At 33.3% G+C, this 24,209-nt stretch overlaps 1 protein-coding gene across 1 annotated transcript; it reads right to left on the bottom strand.

The window, feature by feature from the left end:
* Window positions 1–80: 80 nt before the first annotated feature.
* LOC123909671 (pentatricopeptide repeat-containing protein At5g04810, chloroplastic) lies at window positions 81–13,671 on the bottom strand. Its single transcript, XM_045960548.1, has 10 exons — window positions 12,665–13,671; window positions 10,345–10,472; window positions 7,824–7,964; window positions 6,627–6,713; window positions 6,012–6,165; window positions 4,276–4,335; window positions 3,199–3,627; window positions 1,536–1,831; window positions 1,201–1,330; window positions 81–888 (listed from the first exon to the last, which is right to left on the bottom strand). Exons 1-10 carry the CDS (start codon window positions 13,535–13,537, stop codon window positions 361–363), a joined length of 2,826 nt encoding a protein of 941 aa, XP_045816504.1. The 5' UTR covers window positions 13,538–13,671; the 3' UTR covers window positions 81–360.
* Between the last annotated feature and the right edge of the window lie 10,538 nt (window positions 13,672–24,209).

Here is a 24,209-nt window from a genome sequence, read left to right as displayed (position 1 = left end):
TATTCCCCTCGCTAGATTGGAGGCACCTCAAACTGAATACCATTATACTAAAGATAAAATATTATCGAATGATTACTATATTTTTGCCCCAAATAGCTCATTCATATCAACAAATTGCTAATTATTCTACAACAAATTTTCCAAATTACAAATGAAACATTTACAAAGGACTTTACAACATAAAAAATTTGAATGGCTATTCAGAAAATTTGAGAACTCGCAGATTTTTAAACTAGTAGTGAAGATCATAGGATATGCCCATTTGCGCCCATTTTCGAACAGAAATATACAGAGTTCAATACCCAAAAATCATGGCATTATGCCATTTCTATTTACTATAACAAAATTAAAAACCATCACCTATATGACATCATTATCATAATCTTCAGCATGAGTGGACTCATCGTTATCACTTTCACTGGAATAATATACAATATCATACTCACTGTCTACAATTTCTGAATCAGCAGTTTCTATTTCACAGTCGACAGCAAGAATATTATGCGAGGTCCAATCAGGAGGAAAGGTCTTTTGTAGGGCTTCAGTCAGTTCTCCTCCAGTTCTTTCAATTTTGTACAAACATCTCGCCCAGTGTACTGCAGTTCCCATGTCAACTGTAATCTCAGATTCTATCATCTCTCTACATATAGACAAGAGGCCACTGTAAATGTGTGATCGAGCATCGGTAGCTCTGGACAGCAAAGATGTCATAAGACAATGGTACACTGCTCTGTCTGGTTTTAATCCGGCTACTTTCATCTCTTCAAAACACTTCAAAGCCTTGTCTGGAAAAGCAGCACGTGCCCAACCATGTATAAGAGTGGTGTAGGTTTTGAGGTTTGGTTTTATACCACGTGCTTCCATTTCTTCGATAATCTGTGTTGCATTCTGGCACACACAAAAAGTATGATTAACAAATGATATTAATAAACTTCAACAGTATGACAAATATTTTAAAATCTGCTATTCAAAATCAAAATCATGGGCTAAGGAGGTTCAATATTCCAAACGCAGAATGAGTATTATCAAAAACGTATTCGCAATTTCGCATTACCCAAAAAAACCTTTGGTGAGAGCAAGCAGAAAGAATTGAAAGGAGATGGCATAACAAATAAATGATTCCTGCTTAAAAAAGATGAAGATGCATGAAATGATTCACTTAAACAGTTAATAACAAATTACATTTATCAACAAACATACCTGCATATCCCCAGCTTTACAACAAGCATTTATAAAAGAAGTGTAGGTATGGATATCCGGTTGAATGCCTTCCTTTTTCATTTGTTGCATCAGGTCTGCAGCTTCCCAAACATCACCTCTCCGTGCCCAACTAAAAAAGTAAGACTAGGTTAAAAGTAGGTCGTGAAGCCACTAAAGGACAAAAATATTAAAAATACCCATGCATGTAAACATGGAAACAAAAACAAGTAAAACAGAATACTAAATGCCATTATTGAAGAATATAAAACCAAATGTTAGATAAAAATGTAAATTTTGAGTTTAATTCTGTCAGAAGTAAATTATTCATATCATACCCATCAATTAGAATATTGTAGACAAAGGTATTTCTTGGAATCTTATTTGCACTCATTTGTTTTGTGACAGCTAGGGCACTCTGCATTCTGCCTGACTTGCAACATGCCTTCAACAGTGCCTCATAAGTATATATATCGATCTCCAGGCCATCATTCTTCAATAATGTGAAATAATGAAAGGCCTTATCAGTATCACCCAGGGAAGCATAACCTTGCATAAGAGTTGTATATGTGTGCCTGTTTGGGATAACACCAGCTAGTTTCATTTCATCCAATATTCGTACAGCCTTTTCCATCTACAAATGTAACATTATTTGCGGTAAGTACTACATAATGACTGAGGAAATATCAAAATGGAAATAACATCTTTTCATTATAAAATAAGAAGGATGGAAATTTAACATGGGAAAATGTACTAGACTTTTGATGAATTAGTGACTGTAGAAAAAAATGTTCAACTGGCAGAACGACATACACAAATCTAACATGCTAGCACCCACTGAAACACACTCAAAAGTTGGTGAAGTATTGTACCCTCCAAGATATGCTCACAGTTCACACTGACAAAAACAAGAAACCCACACAAATACATGTAAAACGAGAGATTCTTGTTTTACCAAATTGAAAGTTAACACAGGTTCTGTATGCTAAGCCAATTATAAATCTGACTAAAATGGTTCCTCGTGCATTGGAAAGCTACTGGCTAGTGGAGGCATATGTGGCATTGGTTGGCAGTGTGGCTCCTTTATTACAAATGGATGCATCTAGGCCGAATTGGAAAAGTTTCTGTGCAAATAAACTTGACTATCAAAGGCTAGTATAAAGAGACAGCTACAGCCAGAAAGGATTCACAATGTAAAGCAGGGTTTATCTCTCCCCAAGATCCAAGATCTTGATAAAAGAGATAAACCCAAAGGCAAAGAGTGAAGTTCGTGATTTATTCAATCCCCGTGTTCTGAAATTTATGAATCAAAGCAAGCTTGCTATACAAGCATTTACAGCCATGCAACTTTAAACTACTACTAAATACATATTGAACAAACTAAGACCAAATAACACCCAATTAATTATAGGATAGAACATAGGGATAGTTGCTTTTTCTCATTATCATCAGGTCCTCCGATCAATAATTTAGGTGTATTGTTACTCCAACTAATTTAACCTTCACAAAGAAAATATTTTTAGCATTTTGCATTATTAAAGGTCATCCTTAATTTTGATGTTTTTGCAATTCTTCAAGAACACATCACTGTAGCCCTTCAAGTTGCAAATTTGGATTCACTTTACCGTTTCAAAACTTATAATCAGATGTCAATAATAAAAAATTTGCAACTTGACAAATTAACGGAATTTTTTCAAGTAATTAAATATTATTTAATGGACGAAGATGATCATTTGGCTTTTAATCAATTTATTTTTCCTTTTTGAAATTCAAATAAAAGGAAATTAAAAAGGAAATTTCATCTTGGAACTTGTGCATTCAATGTTTTGGAAATGTAAAATACTATCTTTTCAATACTAATTTTGTCTTTTGTTTCTTTTTTTAGTATGTTTAACAAGTGCCCCGGAGGCACTGTTTAGCATGACCCAAAAAACAATGTAGTAAAAACCAAGTCATTTCATTTGTATCTCAATTGACGATTGTTTGTTAACCACAAGTTACCTGGCACTTCTCAACAAGGCCAAGAATAAGAGCATTGTATGTGTGTACAGTGGGAATGCAACCACTCCTCCTCATAGTATCAAAAATCTCCAAGGCTCTCCTCGTCTCTCCAGCTCTAGCAAAACCAAGTATAATGGGCAAAAATGTGCGTGTTGTGGCTCTATGCCTCTCCCTCTGCATTTGCTTCACAATACAAATGGCACGATCCATGTTACCCATCCCACAAAAAGCTGTTACGATGTTATTGTAAAGTATTAGATCCGGCTTCAAACCATCTTTAGTAATGTCTTCAAATACGGAGAATGCATTGGCCCAATCTTTCAACTTCAAGAACCCATTGAACAACATAGAGTAGGTCTTCATGTTATGTTTTATGCCAACACTTTTCATCACTCTGCTAATCTCCAATGCTTTAGAAACTTTTCCTATCTGAAAAGGAAGATAAAACAGATGTAATTAAGCTACAGTATATAAATCATATATACCAAGCTCACTTTTGTGGAATCTATGCAGTTAATCTCGGATAAAGGCACGAAGCATGATAACTGTAGCGAGATAACCGCTATTGTGATATCTTTTGTATTTATTAAATGATACACACACACACACACACACACAAAAGATATATAATATAATACTATATGTTTCATAGAAATAAAGAAAAGGAATGAACAGCGGTAGATCGGCGGACCTATCTAGTTTCTATGCACATGGTTGAATCCTAATTTTTTTTTCTTCCACATTTTATAATACTACACCCATCCCTAAATAGAAGACCCGTTATAATTGTCCTTCATCTTGATCTTTCATGTCAAATGTTTGTAGTTTTGGAGATCAAGAATGTAGTGAAATAATACATATTTTAATATATTTAAAATTTATACATCTTAATATCATTTTGGTTTAAAAATGTTAAATTTTATTGGTATAATAATCAACATATATGATAAGAATTTCCAATCAAATATTTGCGAGAAACCTAAATTTACATGAAAGCCAGGCAGTAACTGCTGAAAGGGATAGATGAACCAGATAACACAAATGACCAAATAAAAGGTTAAAATTGAAATGTCTTACCTTGGTGTAAAGATTAATAAGACAACCATAGCTGACAATCGAGGGAGAAAACCCACATTCCTTCATTGAAAAATAAAATACTATATTACTCTGTTGTTCAATGTCAAATGGAGTGGCAAACAAATGGTTTTAGATATCATGTTTAATAGATGAAGGTGACACGTAAAGCAATATATCAAATGCAAATTAAGAAAAAAGTTACATATAGGAAACGAAAACAGAGACTCCTTTCCTCAACCAAGAAGTAAACAAACATCTTATACACTTGATGCACAAAATGATTAAATAACTGGATATTGTTTATTATATATTTTCTCAAAGAAAAATTACAAATATCTGGATTGTCGGTCTTAGAATTTTGGGTCTAACTAATCATTAGAAAACGGGCTTGTAAGGTGAGGATTGCCCCCACTAATTAATCTTCAAGCCACTTCTCATCCAATGTGAGATTCTTAACACACCCCTCACGCCCAACACTATTGGGCTTGATGCATGGATATAAATGATGGGCGGCCCGACAACATAAACATAATAGCAGGTGACCCAACAGATCTTGGAGGAGACTTTGATACCATCTTAGGTTTTTATATTGGGCCTAACTCAACCTTACAAAACCGGCTTGTAAGGTGAAGATTTCCCCCACTTATAAACAACTCCAGGCCATCTCTAATCAAATGTGGGACTCTTAACGATGACAATGATAAATTTCCTTGCTGGAAATGTGAAAAAATGAATGTTTATCAGATAAAAAATGGCTTGAACTGGCTCCAATCAACAACCAACAGCGGGAAGAGAACACAGCAAACAATACAACCGACCTTAACAGCCAAATGGCTCAAAGAACACAACAACCCATACAAGACGTTGCCAATATAGACCAATCAAAAAAGGAATCATAGTAACCCATGTAGAAATAATCTAATCTGTGACAAGCAAAACAGGTTGAAGCCAAACACAAGAAATAATAGATATCTCGCATAGAAACTGGGCCAAATAGTCAGACAGGTAAAAGCCAAACAGGGACAGTAAAATGATTATAGCCAAATACATGGCCAGGAAAAATCACATGGGAGAGTGGCTGAATAGTTCCACTGAAGATGGAGACAGGCAGAGAACATGAAGATGGCCATAGGTGTACCGTGACACACTTCCATTAGGACCAGATGCCAGAGAGTGAAAGTGCACCATTGTGCAGTAACAGGGGAGACTTTAGATCCTAGTAGATGATTGATTGGAACTGCAAAAGTTTCAGTCCAGAAATGGTTATTCTGGCTTCAGTAGGCGGAAAATCCTAATGAGGAGAATGTGGGTGCAACCACTAATATTGGCTTGAAACTGGATAAAAAAGTTGGGTAGGAGAAAAAGATTCCAATTGCCAAAGTCATTACACAGACAACAGGAAGGAGAGCCACATTATAGAGATACCATGGGAGAGGAAAGAAAACAAGGCAACTCAATCCTATAGTCTATAAGGCTTACTCCATATAAAGGTATCCGGGGAAGGGTTGGAGCCATTACAAATCTATTGTAGGCAGCCTTACCTTATACTAGGAAAAATTGCCAAAAATTTGAATTATGATGTAATGTTCAAGAGAAAAAATAGCTTACATGCAAGTGAATCTTCATATGAACTGGAATGTTTTCTTTTCAAATATATAATTCGTGAGAGCACACAGCAATAGTATACAGAAACTACAAAGCCAATGGTCACACAAAAACCTATGAACAAGCTATACCTTAAGTCTTTCAAACACGATTAAGCATTTCTCTTCATTGCCGATCATTGTATAACCATCCATCATGGTATGATATATGTCAATAGGAACATCTATCCCTTCTTCTTCCATTTCCCTTACCAAGGCTTCAGCACAACCCATTTTGCAAGCTTGACTGTAAAACACATCAGGATATCCAAAACAATAAATAACAAAGGAAGGGGAAGGAAATTGAACAGAAATTATAATCATTTTACCATAAAGCAAAAATTTAGTAAAAATAATTACCAAGGCACATACATTGACCGCACTACTGAACAACAGGTCAGTTAATAGTTAACCAAATATAGATTTAATTGAACAACCACTTGAATGGTATATGTTTTTCTCTTAGTAAACACTAAACATTGCTACTTGGGTTAGGTTCTTTTTATAAAAAAAAATCGCTGCTAAATCTTCATGAACAATTTAATTTAATATTATAAGTTAGAGATAAAATAAAGCGAAAAAAGAAGGAAATGACACATACATTTGAAAGATAGTTCTCCAAAAACAAATCACCAACAAAATATGACAATCAAAGGTTTTGGATAGTACATATAAAATTGACCCAAAAAAAGAAGACTGAATGCTCACCAGTGTGCATAAATTATGCTCCCATAAATGACTGCATTTAAAGATGGAAGCCTCTCTTTGGCCTCCTTAAACCACTTATCTGCAGCACTTCCAAAACAACATCAAATAGTGTTATACTGTTATCTCCAAGATAGAAACTGATTCTTTATTCTTCACTCGGTATAAACAGGACATCAAAATTATTTTCCTAAATCAAACTAGACCAAAACTTACACACCAGCACCAGGAGAAATTATACGAGGAGAAAAACTAAGCAAGTTCAAGGGCAACCCAATAACTTAATATAAGAAAGATACTGAAACCAACCATTGCAGTACAATTCACATTTTTGGGTGGGGTGTAGGGATGAGACAACCCAGCCATTTCTACATTGTAGTACATTTTACCATATTTTTATCAAAAAAGAGAGAATAAAAAAGACCCTAATAGGGAGGTAGTTAGTAAAGGCATCTAAAATCGATACCATAATGAACAGATTAACTTTCTTGGCAAAAGTACAAAACTCCACGGCTTCTTAAAAAACTGGAAAAATAGTTATTCTACCATAATGAACAGATTAACTTTCCATCACCACGTTTATTTATTTCAGTTGATAGTTTAGTTTATTGTTTGGGTTCAGTTTGTTTGTTACATAATAAGCCAGAAATCTTTCTTGTACTTCAATAACTCAGAAATCTTCATTCCAATTTCGGCCACAAGGTATGATTCTCAAGAAAAACCGAGTATAGAAACTATATTCTTTTTTCCCAAGCTTGTGTTGTGATATACTATTTGCAATAACAGATGATGATATGTTTAATTCTTGTAGTCATTCCCATTAAATGGGTTTCGTTAAACCTGGCTTATGACGTTGATCAGTGTAACCAATCCCACCTAATAAAAGAGTTTTTATTGTTGTTGTTTTATACATGTTATATCAAAGCTCTATAACTAAGCAGGACGAATTTGATCCTTTCCTGATCTTTTTTCAACAATATTTACACTAAAATTTACACACATGTGGGCATCATTTGTGTTTCAAGCCCAAAGGACTCTTCCATTACAGGGAGGGGGGAAGTTAGAGACAAATACAATTCATATAGCTTGACGTAAAAGCTTCTGCTGCTTCAGAGTGTTAGTTTTTATAAAAGCAGTTGAACTAATTACAAGAAACAACATTTTTCATATTACAGCGAGAAATTTGTGTAGTTTACTTACTCAGCATTGCCCACTTTAGCAAATCCCCCCACAATTATATTGTATGTCACTATACTCATTTCAATGCCCTCTTCCTTCATCTTTCTAACACAATGTAATGCTTCTTCCATGTCTCTACCAACTGCATAAGCATGAATAAGACTGCAAACATTTAACATGTATTAATAATTAAAGTCAGAAGAAAGGATAACCACAGTGTTTTTTATTGAATAAAAGGACTTTAATTTGAAGGGGAAAAAAAGATTGCAAAGGGAAGGGGACACAATATTCTCCTAAAAACTAAAGAACATAATAGAACACACAAATCCAAAATATGGAAAGAGATTTCAACCCCTTTGAATCTATACCAAACGAAATCCCTCAATGAATATTGGGAACCTTGCAATATGAGCGTACATGTGAGGAAGAACCCTAAGATATCAGAGCCCACACGGGCAAGGGAGGGATCAATCTGGAATGGCTGGTAACTAACCGTATCAATCAGTGTGATAGAACTCAAGAATTTCAATTAAGGAAACTGCATATTATTTGAACGAAAAGTGGCGAGCCAACTACAATGGTGAAAAGTGGAGAGATAAACTGAAAAAGATAAAACCAGAGTTGCTGAGAACTCCTACCGGAGCAGTAGTGCTCCTAGACTAGAGTGAACTTCTCTCCTAAACAGACTCATAAAAACTTTCTTCATGACTTACTCACTACCCATCCCTCCCTTTTATAAAGAATTATCCCTAAAATCAAGGAAAGTGCTAACTTTGTTTAAAAAAAAAAAGGAAAGTGCTAACTAGTGGGTTGGGTAGCTCAACTGGTCTGAGCTAAAGGGTTAAAGGAGTGGGAGGTCCAGCACAAAAGAGAAAATACTAATCTAACAACTAATAGTAATAGCTTAGCTATAGGTTTTTTACATTATGTTACAGCTTAGCTGCAAGTAGTTAGTTTATAGGTCCAGGATAAGCTAAATCTATAAAAGGTTGTAATCAACCACATTTGAAAAATCAATGAAATGAGAAGTTATGATTCAACCAGTTAGAAAGTTAGTTAGAGTTTCTCTGTGAAATTTACATGTTTAAGTACATTATAAAATTCGCGCTTCCAAAAGATTAATTTTTTAACAATGGATGAATTAAATATGAATTTTTAAGTTAAGTTTTTGGTGCTTAAAAGTTCATATTTAATTCATCTTTTGATAGAATAAATAAATTTTATGTGGGAGAGATTCTTATAATATTATAAAAGTGAATACAAAAACTCCATAAAAAATCTGAAGAGTACCATGAGTTGAATTAAAAACAGGGATAAAAAATCATGACGGAATTTTATTTTATTTTTTGACTAATGACGGAAAATATTCTGGGGACCAAAACTTGCTGAAATTTTTTATAGGGACTAAACGAAATTTGGAATATTTATAACACCAAAAACTTATTCAACCCTTTTAAAAAAAAAGAAAGTGCTGACTAACTTCCATTCCCTTGCTTCTACAATTTTCTAGAAAGAGGGCTCATGTAAAGTTGGCCCAATAATTGGGCCAACTAGCATATAGAATCTTAGTGTTCTATCACAGTGTGGCCATAGGTAAAAAGTCTAGTAAACTACAGAGAAATATAAAATTGGAGAAGTGTAGTGACAGAAGATAATGAGGTAATGACTAAGGAGTCAATAAAAAATGCTGTGTTATTGTATCTGTTTCCTATGGTCCAGTCTCATAATCCTTTCTAATTCAATCTATACTGAAGCTGAATCATAATTATATCAGCGGTTATAGTGAAATGTTACTTTAAGAGCGAATTTTGGGGCCAGTCCCTATGAAAATCCAAAAGGTAAACCATAGTTATCAATCTTAGATAACATCGAAGAGCGGCTGGCCCCAAAAACACTAGCAGGTTAACACAGTGCGATGACTGCTGCATCAAAGAGTATAGGGTCTAACAGAAATAACTTATGATAAACTTAAAAGAATACCTGAAATTAAATGATTGAAATGTATAATTATATATTCCTAATTAATTAGCCATGGTAAAAAAAACATTACAGTAGGGGATTGAGTAGCAGAACAGCGAGGGTGATGGAAACTGAAACAGAGGGTTAGCAAAAGCCAGGGAAAAAAGTACACAATTGACATCATGTAATGATAATATAAATGAAGGTGGTTTTTCAATTTTTCAATGCCTAAATATTTCGAGGAAATGATGTTAGATATAAAAAAAAAGAGCAGGAAAAGTCAGAAATAGGGACAATATGGGGCCACACCCTCCCTGAATCCGAATCGCACAAGCAATCATAAAAGGCGTGTTATTGGCTCAACAGACACAACTCGAAAACACTCCACAACCTTGTAATATTTTTTTTATTAATTATTATTCAACTTTGGAAAGAAAAATCCTTTTACTCATATTTACATCTCTAGAAAGATAACGCATGCCAATGAAAATATGTCATCAACTTAAAACCTCAAAAGTAAAAGTTCAACTGATTATATTAAATTATACCACAGCTCTAGCAAAGATGTCATTTTAGATTTTACCTACTGTACACATGTGAAGATGGCTCAATTCCTCTTGCTCGCATGCTTTCAAATGTTTGACGTGCACGATGCATGTCCCCTCGTCGTGAATAATATGTAATCATCAAGCCATATTCTTTTCTGGCAGGCTGAAAATATATGAACAAAACGAAACCAAGAGCAATTACTTATTATCCACATTACAGAAAATAAAAGTGAAAATCACAGGTTCACATTAAACTTTTTCATGCAAACATCTCTATGTATGCATAAATAACATATATTACCTTTCTTTTTTCTTTTACTCAAAGGAGGTATTGTTATTTAGAAAATATAGGCACTAACACTGGGAAAGGATAAAAAATTCTCTTGAAAACATACTACCTCTGTCCTTAAATAAATATAAGACCTTGAGAAATTTATTTGTCTTTTTTATAGGAACCTCTTCAAATTTTCAACTGCATTAATTAAATTTTTACCAAATTTCCTCTAATTATTTTACCTCTTTTTCTATAAGCAATAAATATTTATGATGGAAAAGATAACTTAACTCTCTCTCTTGAAGGGTGGTAAACTTGAAAAAGCAATCTTAATTTTTAAAAAATTTAATAGTACCATCAACTTTCTTAATTCCCGTGATTTAGCCAACGGGGCCCTACATTTAGGGTCGGAGGTAGTAACCAGTGAGTAGTGTAAAAAAAATTACTCGTGAATGCTGAGAGGAATGCAGTAATCATTAATATAACATTGATACAAGCTTTGTACTCATAAGAACCCAAAAAATATGCTTGAACATTAATCATGTCAAAAGGAGACAACAATCACTAGACAGGTTTAAAGAAGAATAAACAGCATACATTACTAGTGAAAATGACGATGAATACACATAATAAAAACGAAACAATAAACACCTAACATTATTGTTGACAAATTTAACTTCTATAAGAAATTCATATCTTCCTATCTAAATTAAGGGTATACGACGAAAAATATTTTTAATTAAAAAAGAAAAAGAAGAAAAGTAAAATGAAGGGTATTATAAATGAACTATTAGATCAGAGTCTCTAACCAAAAACAGAGACCCTTGACTATTATATTTCACACAAGAAATATCCAAACTTAATAATAATCTTTAATAAACAATGTTTGCGTTTCTGATGTCCTATTTGGTAATTTTAAGATGTAACAATGAAAATAGCTTTTCTAACAATGCTTATTCTTTTTTACCGATTATTATTGTTCTGCATTAGCTGGGGGACTTTAAATAAGTATCATTGCTTACATAACTAAGTGGCAAACCAAAATTGGATCATACAGACTGGTATAACTAAACAAGGAACCTATTAACTGCCTGGTTTAGTTAGTACCATCCAACATGCTACATCCCAATCTCTTCACACCCACTGTCCCAGTCCCTTGACATGAACAATCCAAAAATTAAAATGCCCAACCTCATATTAATTAGTTTTAACACAGCAGCTGACTAACAGTTCAGGCTTACAATTTCGAACTTTCAACAAAACAACCTTGTTGACTTTAAAATTTCATATTTAACGGATATTTAGCCACAAACATTTATCAATCTAGTTTGAATTTTCTCTGAGTGTTAAATAACAAACTGCTAATTCCGTCCGTAGGAAACTTTCCAACAGACCAAAAACACTCCACCTTGGTCCTTACGAACCACGAATGTCAGACCTTCAGTCGTTTAGACACCAAATACATTATTTCCTTACAGAAGTAACATGGATGACTATTGTGATTCACAACAATCAGGATAGGGTTTTCTCTTACTCAAGGATTAATGTGCCCACTATCAAATTTCTTATTGACACTCGGGGCCTTACTAGTTTTTTAAATACCATCATTAACCCCTCATTTTGATATGATTTCTAGCAATGTATCAATCAATGTTAATGGTTATGAGAACTTAGTACACCACGAAAAGTTTAAGACATGTTTTTTAAATAAAACTCATACCCATGTAAAGTTCACCCCCATGGATAATTCAGACATGTACCTCAAGTGAAGTTCATCCCCATGGAAAACTCATTCCGTCCTTCAATTTCTATCAGTACGCCAAATTTACCATTGCACTACAAATAACTTATCTACTGAAATGCCGCTCTACACAAAGAACCTTCTAACTAAAGTAAAATGTTATGCAATAGATTCCACTGCAAAACTATCAACATTATGCAACAGATTCACTCACGGCAACATGTAACACTAAGGCGTATACTCATAAAACACTATTTTCTACATGTAAGTGTGTCGTGTATGGTGTCTATGGTTCATATTCAATAAATAAAATGCATATACATAAGTTAAGATGATAAACCTTCTTAACTCTCTCGAAAGCACGAACAACCGCCTGCCAATTCTCCGGTTCAGTTTCCAGAACCTTCTGAAACTCATTCCTGGAACTATCCCTCTCCTCATGCCACGTGGACTTGTACTCCTTATCATCATTCCCACGCAACCACTTTTCCCTCTCAAGCATTTTCTCCCTCCACTTCTTCCCATCATCAAGCTTCACAGTCAACACTCTCCCATGAAACTCAACACCGTCAAATTCCACCGCCTTCATCGCCGAATTCTCCGCAGTTTCTCCATCATAAATAATAAACCCATACCCCGCATTCCTCTCTGTATTATTGTGACCTCTAATCAAAATCACATTCTTTATCGGTCCAAATTGGCGGAAAAATTCCGAAACCTCTTGTTTCTTCACCCACCCTGGCATATTTCCTACAAAGATTTTCCCCGGCTGCCGGAACTGAGTCCGAACATCAGAACTCTCGTCCCCACCTTCACCGTCTTCATTTTCAACTTCCTCATCTAAAAATTCATCCTCTGATTCAACTTCACACGGCGGAGGTGGTGGTGGTGGTGGAGGAGAGAGTTTGCTTGTGAGCCAAAGCTTGTTAGTGAGTGAATTGGAGGAACGGAAAGGGTTTTTGAAGGGATTTGAATTTGGTGATGGTTTAGAGTTAGGATTAGGGTTAGGGTTAGGGTTAGGGTTAGGGGGAGGAGTTGTTTTGATTTTGAGGGGTTTGGGGGGACGGCGGAAGGAGGCGGAATTGTTGTTGTTGTTGGAGTCAGGAGGTGGTTTTAAGGAGAAGGAAATGGGTGGGGAAGAAGGGTGGTGTTTGGTGGAGTGTAATGAAAAGTGTGAGTGTGAAGTGGATAATGAGAAACTAAAAGCTTCCATTGTTATCGTTTACTTGTAGCAGAGAACTGTGCTGCTATAACAGATAAAAGCCACCATAAGGGAGCTTCGTTGATGGATGGTTTATGATAAAGTCATAAAATAAAACAGTTTTATTGTGGATTTTTTTTTTTGGTAAATAACTAAAAAAAATTAAGCAAATTTTATTACTAAATTTACTAAATTAGTATTTGACTTATAAATATTTTAAATTTTTCTTTTTTTGTCAAATAGGCTAGTGATTATAATATCATTTTTAACCGGAGAATCCGGAGTTTGAACTTCCACACACATATATTTAAATAGTCATCGAATTTAGTCAGTTTAGTCTCTGCTGTTAAGTTTGGCCGTTAACTCAACAAAAAAGCTGACGTGACATTTTTTTGGACACACATCAGTTTGCTGAGTTGACATTAGGGACGGGGAAACAACCATTTTGGTCCCTGAATGTGCAATTCTCTGTCATTATGGTATTAACTCAAGAAAAAATACAAAATAGTCATTGACCCTACAATCCATTAGTCACTTTGGTCCATAATGTTAAAAATAGTTGTTAACTTTATAAAAAAAACTCATGTGACATTTTTTAGTGACACGTGACACGCAAAGTTAACACATTTGTGCGATAGCTGGATGAATGATTGGTCAGAGACTAAAATAACATTACCTTTTTTTTTCTCTTCATTTATTTATCATCTTTCTCCTATTCTTCTTCATACATTCAATAACCTAACAACAACTCATTTCACTTCTTCTTCTTTCAAATTTTGTTATTATGCATACTTTTTTCCTTCATTTATTTATCTTCTTCCTCTTATTCTTCTTTATCTTCTTCATACATTAAATAACCTAACAACAACTCATTTTGCTTCTTCTTCTTTCAATTTGTCTCGACGAATATTCTCAAAATATAAAATTTTCATACTTTTTATAATAAATAATTGAAGTTATTAGTGATAAAAGTTATGCTTTGACATGTGTACAGTGATAAAAAAACGAAAAATAAAAAGGAACGAATGAAGTAGTTTATATATGATTTTTAGGTAAATGAATAGGTGCCAATGATTTTTTCTTAAAAAATTGGGTTTAAAATTATGGGTTTTATTCATAAATGTACGAAGAAAATGAAGAAGAATGGGAGGAAGAAGATAAAGAAATGAAGAGAAAATAAAAAGTAATGTCATTTTAGTCTTTGGTCACATCATTCATCCTATTGTCACACAAATGTGTTAAATCTGCGTGCCACGTGTTCCTTAAAAATGTCACTTTAGTTTTTTTATAAAGTTAGCAACAATTTTTAATGCAAGGGACCAAAGTGACTAACAGATTGCATAGTGAAGGACTATTTTGTATTTTTTTCTTCAGTCAGGGACCATAATGACAGCGAGATGCACATTCAGGGACCAAAATGGTTGTTTCCTCGTCCCTCGTGCCAACTCAGCAAACTGACGTGTGTCCAAAAAAATTTATCACGTTAGCTTTTTTGTTGAGTTAACGGCCAAACTTAACAGCATGGACCAAACTGACTAACGAAATGCAGATTCAGGGACTATTCAATAGTTTTTCTTCAATGAGGGACCAAAATGACAGCGAATTGCACATTGAGGGACTAAAATGACTATTTCCCCTTTTTTGTTATAAGATTGTTGGAAGACAATCACTAAGCATCATTCATAATAAATTCTTAACAGCTGAGCGTACCTTCAACTTCCAAACTATAGACCAATCACCAACAACATGGAAATGAGATGTATCGATCAAGTTATCAACAATAAGTTTGTAAGTTGATTTAACTGTGAACGTTTCTCTCTAGTTTGGCCACCAACACTTAGAATCGATAATCATATTAGTTGCATTTTTTGTCCTTTTATTTTCTCCATTTTGCTGAATTAGTCCCTCTATTTTTGAAATTTTATAGTTTTAGTCCCTCCATTAAAAATTTTGTTTAAAAATTAGTGATGTAATATGTTTTAAATGATGTGATATATGATATGATGATGGAAAAATGTCAACATTGATGAAATTGTAAAAAAAAATCATCTATAAACTTAATTTAAAATATGTTGTAACACCATGTTTTAGACAATATATATGATAGAGGGACTAAACTATTAAATTTTAAAATAGAGAGATCAATTATATAAAATGGTGAAAATAAGGAGTTTAAAACTGCAATTAAGCCTTGATAATAAGTGATTAAAGGTAGGGATCAATTTTCGGTGTAATAGAGTCATAATTTTTTTTTTTGAAATATGTATAATGTGAGGGAGCTATTTGAGAGTCTTACAAAGACAAATACAAATTTGATAGTTTAGTTGTGTTTTTGTTTCTTTCTCTCTATTTTAAAATAAGACTTAAAATTGATTTTATTATTTTTTTTTTATAATTTCGGTCCTTCTATTTTTAAAAATTCAAAATTCAAAAAATTGGTCTTCTCTTACTTTGTTTTCAATTTGGTGAGACCTACATTACTTTTTAGTTAAATTGGATAGTAGAAATCCACTGAGGCATAATAGTCTCATCCCACGATTAAAAGTGTGCTACTAGTTTACTTAACAACAATTCCTACATTTAGCCTAGAAAAGTGAGTCTCGACAATATGACACACATCCCAGCCTTATATTGATTTGACTATACAAGTTCTATGATTATTATATTATATTTGGTATTCTTAACTAGTGTTCTGAAGTACTAATTAGCATTCTTCTAATTTTATTTTATTTTTTAGTAAAAAGTTATTTTACACATAAATTATATCATAATGACATTATATCCTCATGAAAAATAGTTCAAATCTCATAAAAAAAACATCAACCGTTAGTTGGTCCGATGATGATTGTCGTTGAACTTGATAGAGATGACTATGGTTCGATCATTTGCAACTGCGATCGGAAGGGGGTTTGAACCATTTGATATCAAAACTGACCACCGGACTAAATTAAACAGTCGAGTGGGCCGAATATTGGTGGTGAATTTTTTTTAAAAAAAAGGGTTTTAAAATGATAACAAATGTCACTTTAACTAATTTTTCTTCAACAATTTAAAATCAAAAGCACCTAGAGAGACAAACAACAAATCTTTGTCATGTAGACTATGGTATTGGTAAATAGGAAAGATCACTAGAAGCTCTTGGTACTTGGAACTTTCCTCTCAAAGATAGAAAACCAAAATTAGCACTTGCATGAAGATCTCTTTCACATAAGAAGGGGAATTCAAAATAAGGTAAAAATTTGTCTCAACCTTACCATCATATTCTTATATATTTTTATTACGTGAAGGACTTAATGATCAAGAACCTGATAAAAGATTGTTTCTATATGAAGAGAAAAATCTTATTTACCTTGATCTTTTCCGTTAGCTACAAGGATCTACTCAATGCATCTAATTATGTAGCTGTAGAAGAAAGAGAATATTCCATATTTTCTCAATCACAAAGGAACCATGATTGAAGAAATGTAGAAAGAATTTCATAAAAAAGGTATTGTTGACAAAACAGAAACCAAACGTACTATTCGTAGACGAGGATTTTGAGCATCCCACAATGAAGCTCTTAATATTTGAGTATTTAAGAGCTTCATTTCTTTTGGTGGTCGTCTAGTTCTACTTAAATATGTATTGATCTCTCTGCTTGTCTATGCTCTTTCCTTCTTTAAAGCTCCCTTAGGTACTATCTCTTCTATTGAATCTATTTTGATTAAATTTTTTTGGGAGGGGAAGTGAGGATTTTAGGAAAGTATCTTGGATTAACTGGAAAACTATATGCTTACGTAAGGAGTATGGGGGTTTGGGGGTTAGGCAGTTGAGGGAGTTTAATTTAGCCCTGTTAGGTAAGTGGTGTTGGAGGATGCTAGTGGATAGGGAGGGTTTGTGGTTTCGAGTGTTGGCAAGTCGTTATAGAGTTGAGAGAGGTAGACTGTGTGAGGGTGGAGCGCGTGGGTCTACGTGGTGGAGGGAGGTGGCACGTATTCGGGGTGGAGGAGGTGAGGTAGGGGGAGGTTGGTTCAGAGAGCATGTTTCGAGAAAGGTGGGGGATGGGTCCGACACTTTTTTCTAGACCGATCCCTGGGTGGATGGGACCTCTTTGCGGGAGCGGTGTGGGCGGCTGTTTGACCTGGCAGAAAACAAATCGGTGACTGTGGCCGAGATGTTTATGCAGGGTTGGGAGGCTGGAGGGGAGGCGTGGGTGTGGCGGCGTCGGTTGTGGGCTTGGGAGGAGGAGATGCTGGGTGAGTGTCAGTCTTTACTTCTTACCATCTCTCTGCAGGATCATGTTTCAGATAGGTGGCAGTGGCAGTCTGACTTGGACGATGTTTATACTGTTCGTGGTGCATATCAGCTTTTGACGACACAGGATGCAGTGACTTTGGATGCTGCGTCAGGTCTCATTTGGCATCGACAGGTTCCTTTGAAGGTTTCCATTTGTGCTTGGCGTCTCTTGCGGGATAGATTACCTACCAAAGCAAACCTGGTTACTCGAGGGATTTTATCTACGGCGGATCATCATTGTGTTTCTGGCTGCGGAGAGGTTAAGACGGCTCAGCATTTGCTCCTTTCTTGTAGCACTTTTGGTGCCCTTTGGTCTCTTGTTAGCTCCTGGATTGGCTCTTCTTTGGTGATTGCTCAGACTCCATCCGATCATTTTGTTCAGTTTACGGATTCAGCAGGTGGTCTTCGAGCACGACGTTCTTTCATGCAGCTCATATGGGTTGTTGTTGTGTGGGTTGTGTGGACCGAAAGAAACCACAGATTGTTCAGAGGTTCAGCAAACTCAGTACATCACATGTTGGACAAGATCAAGACTTTTTCGTATAGGTGGTTGAAAGCGACAAGTAGTACTTTAGCTTTGAATTGCCATAGCTGGTGGTCTAGTCTTTTGCTTTGTTTGGGCCTTGTTTAGTTCCTTTCGGTTCATGTATCTTGACTTTTTGTAACCTTTCTTAGTCTTTTCAGGCACGTCTTGTGCTGAAAGGATGATTTGTTCATATTTATATATATATATATATATATATATATATCATTTTGGCTTGTTAAAAAAAAAAATATTTGAGTATTTAAGTGGGTTTCATTTGTACATGTTTATAATTTTTAAACACTCAACCTGTTGATCAATTAAACATCTCTTAAAAAAATATTTAATGTTTTTTTTTATAAGCAAAAAAATGAATTAAGGAGTATAAAAGGTACTCAAACCCTTACAATTCATTATAAGTAACCCTTAACAATATTGTAAACAATCTAAGAGATTACTACACCAATTGAAATAAACAAAACAAAGATTACAACCGGCTCTCCCATAAACCAAAATCAAGATATAAAATTAATTTCCTCTACTAAAGTTGACACATTTACAATCTCGCCTCTTAATAAAACGTTGTTCCTAAGACGCTAAATGTATCAAGAAGTTGCCAACCAAATTAAGTGTCTAACTCTCATGTCTTTCTTTGGTTTTATCAAGGTCCCAAAGTGCAAAAAATGTCTCGATAACATGCTGTAAGAAGTAAAGCCAAATCTCAACTATTTATAGATACAATGTCACACCTGTTTGTTGTACAAAGCTGCAACTAAGAAAAACATTTATAAAATGTTGTACAAAAAAAATATTTAATGTGTCCCATCAAATAACTATGAACACAATATTAATTTGACAACCACACCGTATTTATAAATTTTATATATAGTTAGGTTTTTTTTTTTTTTAATTTGCATTAAAAATAGGTGGTTTTTTTTTTCTTTGTCAAGTAGAACGATCGGTGGTTTTAATCTCGAGAAGCTCTTACCTAGGCATAACTACTTTAGGCACAATTTTAAGCACATATACATCGATCCAAAAAATTAAATAGAAAATATATTTGTCACATCAATTAATATAAATTCAATTTATTTTTCTTTAATTTTTTTACTTAATGTGAGTGTGCCTAACAAATCATTATATATGCTTGTGCCTATATAAGTATTTCTCTTTAATCTCACCTTTTTCACTTTTTGTATCATGCATTGGTTTCTGTGCTGACCCAATTGAGCACAGAGACCCAATTGTGTCAAAAAAAGAAAGTTGTGACAGTTTTATTGTAAAAGATGTGAGCTAAGAAAAATGTATGTCGAGTAAAGAAGGTATTGGCGCCAAAATATGTTTTTATAGTGTATTTTGTGAAACAGTTATACTTAAGAGTCTAGCAGTTTGGTCTTGTAAAAATAAATTTGTTTTTTCAAATAAATTTTGTGAAAAAATTATATTTAAGAGTCTAGTACAGTTTAAGGGCTCGTTTGGCCCAGTTTTTTTTAGAGCTTATGCAAACAACTTATGCAATATAAATTAAGTTTTATGCTATTTTAGAAGTTCACACTAGTGAAAATTGTAATTTTATAAGCTATTTTATCATAAATTACCTTGACAAACTTATAATAATATATAAAAATTGCATAAATTGTTTGCATAAGCTCTAAAAAAAGCTGGGTCAAACGAGCTCTAAAACTACGTGTATGAAATTTTGTATAAATAAAAACATGTCATTTTTTTATAGTAACGGGAAATAAATTGGGTAATTTTATAGGGACCAAAATATATTTAATCCTAATTTTTTTTTTTTGGTGTTAACACTCCGGTTCCTAAGATAAGGGGGTCTAGTAATCCGGAGTTCGGTTGCGAGGTAAGTTAAACATGCCCAAAAATCAAACTCAACTTTTCCCAAACGATTCATCCTTTGGTGAAGTCTAGTAACTACTTGAGCCCAATAACTTGATTAATCCAAATTTTAAATATTTGTTGAAGAAAAAAAAATTATAATAAAACTCTTAAGCATTGGATTCATTGTTTCTACTTTTTTTTGTTGGTTCAATGTTTCTACCAATTTAGTGAAGAGAAAATAAAAATTACCTTATTCTCTTTGACCAAATATATTACCTTATATATAAAAACGTGAATTCTTCTGTACACATTTATTTAAATATACGTTATACATAAAACTTACCTTATTATTTTATTTTATTTTTTGTTGGAAATATACTATAAATATGACACCAAAGGTGCAAGAGTTAGCAACAAAAAAAATGGATTCCACGTTGAAGTATCTTATTTCTTTAATCTTCCTTACTCTTGTCATCAAAGGTATGCTCTTATAATTCCTTCAATGTATATGCTTTTAATTATTTATACTCTCATTCTTTTTTATTTTTTGGTACGTACATACCTATGCTCTCATTCTAATAATATAATTTAATTTTTAAACTCAATTTTTTTCAGGATCATATAGTAACTGTCCATTGAACAGCCTTCAAATTGCTCAAAGAAAAACTGGGGCAATAATAAATGGCAAGCCACAATGGAAGGTGTCAGTTATCAACCATTGCAATTGTTTACAAAGCCAAATAACATTTTCTTGTGTTGGATTTCAAACTGCTGAGGCTATTGGTCCATTAATTCTTAAAAAGGAAGGGAATACTTGCCTCTTATTTAATGGTCATGGTTTGCCTTATAATGATACCGATGAATTTACCTATTCTTGGAATGCACCCTTTCATTTTGCTACTATAAGCACTGTTACAACTGGTCCATGTAATACTCCCTCCGGTTCTTTTTATAAGAAACACTTAGGGCAAAAAATTTGGTCCTTTTTATAAGAAACTTTGACCAATTTTCAAATGTTTTAAATGATCAATTTCACTTATGCCCTTATTTATTATGAGAGAGAATTTAAAAATAAGTAAGTTAGTTGAATAAAAAGTAATTAAATAAGGGTATACATGGAATAAATTAAAATTTATAAGAGTATTAAATGAAAATAACTATGTTAAATGTGTTTCATTGGTCTGTGTGATTTTTTCAAAGTGTTCCTTATAATAAGGACCGGAGGGAGTAGTTAACTTTTTTGAGATTGTAACTTTTTATATTGAGTCAGGATCCGTTGACACCAACTAGTTTGACACCAAATGTTACACCTCTCAATAACGTTTTAACCGATATAAATTTTATAAAATCCACCGTTGGATTGAAAGTTTACATCATATAGATCATTTGTGTAAAATTTCAGAGAAATCCAAAATCATTTGATATGCTATTGAGACACATAAAGATTAACGGCATTTAAAAAAATACAAAAACCGTTAATTTTGATGTATCTCAATAACATATCAAATGATTTTGGATTTATTTGAAATTTTACACAAATGATCTATATGATGTAAACTTTCAATCCAACGGTGGATTTTATAAAATTTATATCGGTTAAAACGTTATTGAGAGGTGTAACATTTGGTGTCAAACTAGTTGGTGTCAACGGATCCTGACTCTTTTATATTTAAGCGGTTGATGTCCGAAAGTAATAAAAATAGTATGAGCTTTATGTTTTATATTTTTTTAGCAGAGTTTTTCTTTTATATAAATAAAATGATAAAGTCATCATAAACCCATCAATTACTGTGTCAACATAACAATTTCGATATTTTTTTACCAATTTATATTTAACTATTTGAAGATGTGAATATTAATATATGTGCGTTTATATATTTGTGTCAAACACATTGACATAGGATAAAAGTTGAATTTTTTCTAATTATATATGTACCTAAAATTACAACTTTTTTATATGTGTAAAAAAGTATACAAAAAATCAAAATTATTTGTGCTAGACAAATTTTTATATATACTTGTTTACTGGGAATAAAGTTCATGCATTTAGCATTTTAGCTTAACCAATAAAAAAAAGTTCATGAATTTAGTTCCGGTGGGCATAGCTCAATTAGTCAAGACATTATAAATTATTGTAGACGGATTCAAATCCTACTACTCCCACTTATTCACCTTTAAAAGGTGAAATTCTAGCCATTATGCTATTTGACAAATTATTGTAGACGGGTTCAAATCTTACTGCTCCCAATTATTCACCTTTAAAAGGTGAAATTCTAGTCATTATGCTATTTGACAAAAAAAAAAATTCTGCGTTGATGTTCTTGGGAAAATTAATCCCGGGAATCAATTGTATCCGGCAAACAAACGTCCCCTATACAACTAAAACTTTTATTTTCCTTTTCGCCCTCTATTTTTGTTCCAACTTCAGTTAAATTGTGCGGTCAACAAGAAAATTCGAAAAGTGTCCTGTTGTAGAAAGAATGCTATATAACCAATCGTTAGTTGGTTCAGTGGTGATTGACGCTGAACTTGGTAGAGATGACTACGGTTCGATCCCCCGCAACTGCGATCGAGAGGGGGCTGAAACCACTTGATGCCAGAACTGACCCCAAACCAGATTAAACTGGTGGTGAAAAAAAAAACTATATATATATATATATAGAGTTTAATTGTTGTGCACCGTCAGTGTAATTTTGTTTTACACATACATCCAATGACGCGTTGCCACATCATTTAATGAATGTGACACATCATGTGTTTTTAATTACCATACATGATGTGTCACTATATTATTGGACGCATGTGCAAAATAACTTTAGACTAACGGTGCATATATATATATATATATTCATGATCACATCAGGTATTCTTAACTCATGTAAAAACCCTTAACAATAAGTCAAATTTTTAGTAGTTAGTAGTGACTGTGTGACATGTTGTAATTTGATTTATATTTAACTTGAACTACATATACTCAAAGTTAACATTTGGTAATGAGGTTAAAAGGAGGCAGATTATACCACATGAATTTTGATTTATACTAATCAATATTAAAACTAGAATAAAATAAGGCATACAAAGTTAAAAAAAGCATTGTGGTATTTCTGCTTTAAACAGGACCAATTTCAATATTCTAAAAATTGAGAAACCGTTTCATCATCATCAAACTGAAATAACAAAAGAAACCAATTTAACATAGTTTATATCATCCCATCTAGCATTACTGAGAAATTGTCCATTCCACGATACACTTGAGAAATGGTCCAATTGCGAAAGATTGCGAGGCATATTTGACCCTGAATTGTTGAGGGTTCATCCATCAAACAGTGAGTAAAGACGATCATTAAGACCATAGGACTGGGAATCCTTTCTGTGACGTTAAGTTAATATATATATATAATTCCAGTAGATCTTCTTTTAGGAGAGAAATGCCCCCACCACCCGCCCCTCTCTCTACACAATACTCATACAAAACAATTCTTACGAGCATTTTTATATGCAAATTCACTAATAATTGTTTCCATATCAATATGTTCTATCATATCTTTCTCAATATATAAAATGGCTAGACCATTCAACCTTTCTTGTGACATTGACGACATTTGGATAAGAGAATTCGATAAGCAATTGCAACATTTGGATAATAATCTGCGACTTTGACAAACTCAAGAATTTCAATGGTTGACATCAAAACATTTGGCAAACTCGAGAGGTAGTTTGACAAAAAAAACTTTGATGCGAGAGGCAATTATATGAAGAATACTCTCATACTTTTTATATTTTTATTTAGGACTCTGTTGCTCTATTTATAGAGCTAAATTGTAATAAATATAAATTTTTAAATCATATATATATATATAAGAAGCAAATTTTAAAAGAATCTAAACAAAAATATTTTTTTGACACATTCTAAACAAAAATATAAACAACAACTTCTAACAATTTATTATTGTAAATATAATTGTAACATATATTTAAATTTAAAATCTTCACAAGATATTTAGACATATTATTTTAAATTTTCAAAAGAATTTTAATATTTATTTATTT

Source organism: Trifolium pratense, linkage group LG1, assembly GCF_020283565.1.
Source record: "Trifolium pratense cultivar HEN17-A07 linkage group LG1, ARS_RC_1.1, whole genome shotgun sequence".
Lineage (NCBI taxonomy): Eukaryota > Viridiplantae > Streptophyta > Magnoliopsida > Fabales > Fabaceae > Trifolium > Trifolium pratense.
This window is presented reverse-complemented; position numbering and strand designations above follow the sequence as displayed.